At 36.3% G+C, this 8,811-nt stretch overlaps 1 protein-coding gene across 5 annotated transcripts in view; it reads left to right on the forward strand.

Moving 5' to 3' along the window:
• Positions 1 to 5,813, forward strand: part of HFM1 (helicase for meiosis 1) — a 101,763-nt gene extending 95,950 nt beyond the window's left edge. For all 5 annotated transcript variants that reach the window (XM_014780161.2, XM_087447654.1, XM_087447660.1 and 2 more), the window contains 4 exons: positions 574 to 664; positions 4,127 to 4,232; positions 4,328 to 4,482; positions 5,246 to 5,813. In XM_014780161.2, coding sequence (XP_014635647.1) covers positions 574 to 664; positions 4,127 to 4,232; positions 4,328 to 4,482; positions 5,246 to 5,315 — 422 coding nt within the window. In that variant the 3' untranslated portion in view covers positions 5,316 to 5,813. The remainder of the gene's footprint in view (positions 1 to 573; positions 665 to 4,126; positions 4,233 to 4,327; positions 4,483 to 5,245) is intronic.
• Positions 5,814 to 8,811: the final 2,998 nt, after the last annotated feature.

Here is an 8,811-nt window from a genome sequence, read left to right on the forward strand (position 1 = left end):
TAATACTCCTTTCAGAAGGAATGGGATTTGACTACCTTCACAAAATAGGCCAGGAAAATCTATGACATGGGGTCAATAGGCACAATTTTCTATATCACTAGACAACTACTAGTCCCTACCTCAAAATTAAAAGTCATCGGGTACTGCAAGTTAGAGGCAATTTATACTGATCCTTTGAGGTAGCCCAATCCTATGAGGGCATAGCTTTGGCACTGGGAAAATCAGTTTCAATAAATGCCATTTCACCCCATGTGTAGAGCACTTTAAATGAAGTTAATCACCTGCAGACCATTAACAATATTGAATGAACTTTGACTTGATCCTTTACATGAATTAAAAATAAATAAATAATAGTGGTTTGGGGACCTTTTAATATAGTAACTAATAAGCTAACCTACATATTTTGTAGTTTTACTCCCTTAGTTCTCTATGCAAATTAAGTTTGATTATTGAGAACAGTTATTCATTGCTTTTTAAACCATATCATATCTGTTGAAGACAGCCCTTGTAGAACTTGTGAAAAGCTCCATTCAGCTGTTTCCTGGCATTTTAAAATGTTATCTCTTTACATAGGATTTGGAAACACTTTGAGTTCAAGTACCAGGGGAAGCAAGCTATCCCTCCAAGAGTCAAAGAGCAAATTCCAAAGAGAAATGTCAAACAGGCAAGTTTTAGAACTTTGGTTTGGAATCCTTACAACTTTATATCCTCCTGACACGTAATTGGAGATGGGGATCAAGTTATTAAATGTCAGAAAGGCTGTAAGGTATTAGCCATCCTAAACCCTCTTAATCTTAGAGCTGTGTTTCTTAAAGGGCCGTTGTCAGACCACCCGCATCAAAGTCACCTAGGGGGTGCATATTAAAAATGCACATTCCCGGGCCCCACACTAGACTTACTGAATCATCGTCTCTGGGGCTGGAGCCCAGGAATCTTCATTTTTCACAAGATTTGAAAACTGAATAGGAATTTGACAGGTGGAAAAGAGGAGGATAAGACATTCCAGGTAGAAGCATGTGTAAAGGGATAAGGCTTGAAAAGACATCCTATGCTCAAGGGTCGGTAGTGTGGTCTATGTGGCCACAGCATTAAGGCTGAGATTGCTGAGGTCTGATTGTGAAGAGCCTTGAATGCCATATTTAGACACCTGTACTGTATCCCATAGGTCAGGGGTCACAAACTCAAACTGCCCTCAGGATTTGGTGGGCCAAGGCCAACTGTAGAGGGTAACGTCTAAAGGGAGCAACTACTACTCAGCTCCAACCAGTTATTGCTGTGAAAGAGAGAGTGTCTAGTATTGTCAAATATTTTGATTTTCAAAAAAAAGGTAGGAATCTAAAATTTTATGTGACATCTCCTGACTTTTAAATTTTGACAACTAATTTTTAAAAATGAGATATAATCTGCAGCATCCCACTCAAAAAAAAATAATGTCTGTAGGCCCGATGTAGCCTAGGGGCCTCTAGTTTTTGACCTCCATAATAGGCAATGAGGAGCCATCCAAGATATTTAAGCACAGGGTAAACAACGTGATGAGAAAAAAATCATTCTAGTGACTTGTATAATGATATGTATGATATGATATGATATGTAGAATGAATTGTAGAAGGTGGGACCACCAGAGGCATGGTGGCCAAAGAGAAAGGCAGGCTATGATATGGCCTAAACTAGGGCAGAGGTGATAGAAATTGAGAGGTAGAGTTGAATTTTTGAAACATTTTGTAGATAACACAGATTAGATTTAGCAATTGACAGGATATTGTAGTTGAGGAAGAGGGAAAAATAAATGGCAGGTGAGTAGATGGAGATGTTATCTGAGAATATAGGACACATAAGACATTTGGAAAAGAAAACAATAATAATTTTAGAAATGTTCAACTTGAAGTATTTTTGCAGAAATATAAAATGCATTTGGATGTTGGACTTGATTAAAAGTCAAAGGAGAAAATTATAGCCACAGCCAAAACTTTCCCAAGGAGAAGAAATACTGACAACTTTTTATTCAGGGTCCAATTTACTTAAGGATTATTTCTTTCTCCTGCTTTAAAAAATACTACATTTGTGGTATCTTTTGGTATTTTGCTATTATTTGGTTATTTTGCTGATTATCAGCATCACAGAATCATAGATCTCAGAGAATTCCAGAGCTGTGAAGGGGGCTTAATTTAAGTGTCATTTAGTCTTCCCACCACTGGATCCTCGAATCACCATCCAGTATCACAGACAAATAATCATGCCATCTCTACCAAGATAACTCTGGTGACCAGGAGCTCATTCACTCCAAAATGCTTGTTCCATGTGTGGGTCTCTCAGATCATTCAATAGCTTTTAAAAATATTTGCCTAAATTTTTTTTTATTGTTTCTATTCATTGATTCTAACTCTGAGTAATACAGAATAAACAGATTATTATTATTATTTTTTGCTGAAGAAGATTCGCCCTGAACTAACATCCATTGCCCATCTTTCTCTTTTTGCTTGAGGAAGATTTGCCCTGAGCTAACATCTGTGCCAGTCCTCCTCTATTTTGTATCTGGGTTGCTGCCACAGCATGGCCACTGACAAGTGGTAACGGGGTCTGGGCTGCTGAAGCGGAGCGCACCAAACTTAACCACTAGGCCACAGGGCTGGGCCCCAGATTTTTATTATTTGATGCTTAGAAATATCAAAGTAGAACAAAGCTGTAGGTGTAGAGAAGCAAAAAATAGGTAGGAAGTAGGAAGATACAAGTAGGAGGGTAACAAGGCACATGAACAATTTTATGCGCCACACCTTTAGAAAACTACAAATAGGGCCGGCCGTGTGGTTTAGCGGTTAAGTGCGCGCGCTCCGCTACTGGCAGCCCAGGTTCAGATCCCGGGCGCGCACGGACGCACCGCTTCTCCGGCCATGCTGAGGCCACGTCCCACATACAACAACTAGAAGGATGTGCAACTATGACACACAGCTATCTACTGTGGCTTTGGGGGTAAAAAAAGGAGGAGGATTGGCAGTAGATGTTAGCTCAGAGTCGGTCTTCCTCAGCAAAAAGAGGAGGATTAGCATGGATGTTAGCTCAGGGCTGATCTTCCTCACACACAAAAAAAGAAAACTGCAAATAATTTTGGGAGAGTTTAAAAGTGACCAACAGAAGATAAGTGAGTTGAGAAAGGAATCCCATCAAGAAGCCTCTAAGAAACTGGTGCCAGAGGTTGCTGCTGGGAAGAAGGCCTGTGGGACCTGAGACTGTGGGGTAGAAGGGAACCAGGATTTTCCTGTAATACTCTTTCAATTCCTTGCCATTAATCAAAGACAAACAGATTTAATTCTATCATTCTTAATTCTATCATTAATTCCGTCAATGTATGTGATTATCCCCTACCCCTACCTGCTGCTTATTATTCCTTGCGTGGCTGTCACATTTTAGGCTGTAAGTGTCAGCTTAAATTGTCACCTCCTCAGAGAGGCATTCATGACTATCTTTTTAAAGTAGGTTTATGCCTCCACACTATTTCCTATAGTATTACTCAGTTAATTTCCTTCATATCACTTTAGGATCTGTAATTATGTGTATTTATTGTTTACTCATTGTCTGCTCCTCTGCTAGGTGATAACTTCCTGAGGATTTGTTTACCACTTTATACCCAGCTCCTAGGACAATATCTGGCATATGGTAGTGAATAATAAATGTTTTTTAATGAATGAATTTAATACAGAAGATTAAAGGTGAAGTCTAGTATACAGTTATACATAGGAAGATAACTAGAGACGTCTATCTGGAGTGAGACCAGAAGAGGGAAAGGAGATTAAAAGTTAAGCAAGTGGGATTTAGAAAAGATTTACAGACAGCTAGGTAATAGACAATTAAGCATAGGACTCAATTTTAAAGAAAATTGTTGAATGATTGTTTCTGTAGGCCCTTAAAAATAGTACTCTTATTTAGTTTGGAATATATAAGTTTTTGTTTTGTCTAAAGCAAAGGAGATATACCAAGTTCTCCATGAGTCTAAGAAACAGAGCATCATTTTTTTGGTAATAAATATGACAGATTTTAATCATATTCTCCAAAGAATCACTATTAATCTAAATTAGAATGGTTTGTTTCTCTTATTTGCCATATTTTACAAATAATTCATTTTGATTTTTAGTTTTGTTTCATCACATGAGAAGCCATATTTATCAAATCCTGCTGTCTCCAAGTTCAATGCATCCGCCATGACAAAATTACCTCAACAAACTGGAAATGCAAATATTGTAAGAACACGCAGTTCTTTGTTTTTCTTTTAAATTCTGCCCGAAGAGTTAAACTTTCAATGCTGGCTTTTTTTTTTTTTTACCTCAAAATATAGGTCCAATTACAAGAAAGAAAACAACAAAGTCTGTCACCAGAGATTGAAAGGCTATGCTTTACTCACTCTGCAAAAATATCAAATTCTTCAAATTTTGATAAGAAAGTGGATTTCTTTATTAGGAACAATGAATATAAAAAGGAAATTGATTTCAGGTAAGAACTCTTTAAAGACATTTCAAGACTATACCAATAAAAACGTTTTACAAAGAAATTCATTCCTTTTTCCTTGGTTCATTTTAAGGATCAGAACCTAAATGTTTTATTTACTTAAAGACATTGAAATTTTAGACCCCTGGTGAGCTAAGCTCCTTTAGGTAATTCATAATATCAAATATCTCAATTTTTGAGAACCTGTATGTTTGGTGCTTTTAATTAAAACATTATATTGTGTTGATAAACTTTTTTTACTGATCTGAATATGGTATGTTGATAATATAAAGTACCAAGTCAGTTGAGAAATCCAAATGAGATCAGCTAATTTTTCAAAAGTTCAAGTTATATTTTAGCCGATCAGTTCTTTCTCAATTCACAGGATCAAAGAAAGAGTCAGATTAAGTCTAATCAGTGCTCCTACTGCTGGTCATTTTTATGGGTAACTCTGTAGCAGTTTCCCTCTCCCTCTTTAATAGTGAAAGTTTATAGACCTGTTCACACATTGATTAAATAACGTTACTTTCCAATATGTTTAATGAAATATCTGAGAGATTTGATCCCTACTTTTTCATAGTTTATGAAGTCTAATTTTTCCCTATAGACTTCCTACAACATTATGCATATTGAAGTTCATTTGATATATTAACCTGTCAGCAATCTTCGAGTTCATCCATTTTGTATTTATTATTACATTATTTATTGGGTATTTTAAAATAAATTGTTAACAAAAATAGTTATTTTTACATTTACTTTTTTCCACCAGTAGGTATCATTCTGATGATGAAGCTGATGAAATGAAGTCTTTTCTGGGAATATTTGATGGTATTTTCTAAAACAAACCAAAAAAAAAAAAAGCTTCTTGTATTAATAAGACAAAGTAAAAGACACCTAATTACGAAGCATGTGTTTTGTTTTTTAAAAAGTAGTTCATAATTGTGCAGATTTTTTTCTCTTGATTTTATCAGCTTTGTTGACTTTTTTGCAACAAAATATTTGGACTGATTTATTTTCCCGTTATATTGTAACTTCATGAAAAGTACTTTTACAGTGGCTTTGTTTCGGTAAGTTCATAATTGCACTTAGAAATAATTATTTGGTTATTAATTGAATTTTGGTTGGATTTTGACAGGAACCAATTTAAAATTTCATTCTTATATTTTCTTAACAAGAAGAAAGGTATTCTGTGAAAGCAAAATAGTGCTAGGTCAGTGAATCTATTAACTGTGTGGATTATTCACCGATATTGTTTTGTTTTACTAAAGATTTTTAAGAATCCAATGGCTGTCTGAACCTGTTGTTATATAACTTCGAGCAACAATAAATGAAACATTAATCAGTATAGACTGTTGTTTTCCTTTAGCTTGTTTTTCAAAGTGGTGAATCCTAAAACTTTGTTATATTGACTTTTACTATAGCAAAAGCTATTTTATCTTATTTTCCAATGAATTGTATCTCAAATTTATTCTTGATAAGTAGTATATAGGCACTGTAAGCAGTGTTTATCATCTAATTTATTTATAGATACAGTGTGAAGTTGAAGCCCACTTAATTTTAGAAATTTTTCTTTAAGCGTAAAAGCCTTCAAGACAGGAGAAGTAAAGAAGAAGAGAAACTTCCAGATGAGATTGTTATGGTATTAGTATTATTAGTTATTATTAGTAAACATTTTTGAGGCATCATATATTTTAAACTTAGAGAAAAAGCCTAAAACAAAACTAAGAAGCTTTGTTTCTGTGTTGAAAAATGAGGACAACCAGTTCCTCCTATATTTTAGTCATCTTTACAATTGATATGTTTCTGCATCTGAATCAATCATGCTACAACCTTTAAAGGTTATTAAACACCATTAAAATGAAAAATGGGTACACTGCAATCTGCTCATCTTGCATACATAGACTTTGACTCTAAAGAAATAGCAGTTTAATTCAACAAAACATTGTCATCAGCTAAGTGAAAAGCACTGCGTTTGGTAATGCAAAGGATGCAAATGATGAAAACACTTTTTGCTCTCATGAAGCTTACTTTACATTCTGGTAAAGAAATTAGGACATATAATAAAGCAATAATAAAATATAGACTACATTAGAGACGTGGTTCTCAAGCTTCCAGGTACATTGGAATCATCTAGAGGGCTTGTTTGAAGACAGATTGCTGGACACCAAACTCAGAATTTCTGACTCAGTAGGTTTGGAGTTGGGCCTGAGAATTAGCATTTCTAGCAAGTTCCCGAGTGATGCTGATGCTGCCAGTCCAGAGAACCACTTTAAGAATCACTGCAATGGAAGTTTAAAGAGCTATGGGGGGGACCAGCCTCCCATAGTGGTTGAGTTCGGTGCACTCTGCTTCGGCGGCTGGGGATCCGTTCCCGGGTGAGGACCTGCACCACTTGTCTGTCAGTGGCCATGTTGTGGCGGCAGCTCACATACAAAAATAGGAAGATTGGCAGTGGATGTTAGCTCAGGGTGAATCCTCCTCAGCAAAAAAAAAAAAAAAAGAGCCATGGGAGTTCAGAGAGAGAATATAATCCTGACCCTGGGGTCAGGGAAGCCTTTATAGAGAAGTTAAAATTTGAGCTGAGCCTTGTAAGATAAATAAGATTTTGATGGACAAATACATGAGAGAAGGACATTCTAGGCAGAGGGAACTGCTTGAGCACAGCTCCAAGGGAGGAAAGTATCTATTATTGTGAATAATAAATAGATCATTTTAAACATAGGTTAATGTAGGAGATGATTGAAATGTACCTTGAGGCCAGACTGTGGAGGGCTTTAGATGCTAAGATAAGAAACTTGAGCTTTACTCAGCAGACTAATGTTTCCCAAACTTGCCTGACCACAAGAAACTTGGATAATATATTAAATATACAAGTTCCTAGACCTCACTTCTGCTGATTCAGAGCTGCTGATTCAGAATCTCCAGTGGAGGGGACTGGGAATTCTATAGTTTTAACAGGCACTGCAGATCTGCAGTTAAAGAACAGTAAAACCTGTTCTTTATGATCAGGCCAATTTTGGAAGCACTTAGGCAAATAAAAGGCTCACTTCATAAGTAATCAAACAAATGGCAAATTGACAGTGTTATCATAGACGTGCCTTACTCAGCGCAAATGTTTACCTGGAAAATTATGTGTACGTTGTATATATGTAACTCAAAACCCTGTTAGGTATACTGACCACTTCAAGGAGTCCAATCGCTGGGTATTCTTTTCATGAAGTGAGTAATAACCCTAAGGTTTCCTATTTTGTAAGTTAAGTTTTAAATATTTTGGGTTTATTCATTCATACAGAATGAACCATACAACAGAGCTTTTCAAAAAAATCTTTGTTGGGTTAAATTTTTTCAAAAGTCTTTTTCAATTAAAAAGGTCCTTAATAGGCTGTATTTTTCTCACCTATAATGATGGCATAATGGCACCTACCTCATAGGTATGGAGTGAGAATTCAAGAAGCCACTGCATAGGAAGCTCTTAGTTCAGGGACTGATGCATAGTATGTGCTCAATAAATGGTAGTTGTTTGTGCCAAAAAAAAGTGTCCTTAACAGCACTTTAAGTAACTCATTGAGGAAGATGAAATAATGCGATATTCATTTGTCGTATTTGAGTTGCACTAAGTTGCATAGGACTCGGCAAGTGAATCCTTGACTTTCCACCAATGTATGATCCATAGAAAAAATTTTATCCTAGACCTCCCTCCTACAAATACTTCCTCGTGCTTTCAGATAGATCCCCTCTACCCCCATCCCTTCCTCACCAACACTCTTAGTTGGTTTATGGTCAGAACATACAAGTCTATTTTAATATTACCTTAAGTAAAATGTAATTAGAAAATAAATCTGCAAATTCTAATACATTCTAAAATCAAGTAGAAATGATTGCTGAATTGTTTACTCTTTTAGGTTTTTGCACAATTTACTCCTTAGTAGAGTCACGCAAAGAGTCTCTTTACCATGACCTTATTTCTAGAAGACACCCTTCTCAAGCACAGTAGGAAACCACTCTTTGAGAACCCCTAGCCTAGGGCTTACATGGATGACATTTACCTATGGCATCCTAGATAATAAATGTCTGTATTTAAGAACTTTTACTTTTGTGGGACTAGAGAAGGCACTAGTGAGGAGGAAGCCGGGGCAAAGAGGAGTAAACTAAGCTAAGAATTTGGTGTGGGTTTTGGTTAGTCAGTGGAACAAACAAAACAAAAAGGAAAACACTGGCACTTGTTATCTGTCAGCATTTCAACTCCTGGCTGCCAGTAGTTAAAGGCCTTCCTATTCCAACTCTGACCCGAAGACCAGTGACCTGGGAAACTCCCAGGAGCTGGTTGGAATGTCT

Source organism: Ceratotherium simum, chromosome 2 (genome assembly GCF_057802395.1).
Source record: "Ceratotherium simum simum isolate JZ-2026a chromosome 2, ASM5780239v1, whole genome shotgun sequence".
NCBI lineage: Eukaryota > Metazoa > Chordata > Mammalia > Perissodactyla > Rhinocerotidae > Ceratotherium > Ceratotherium simum.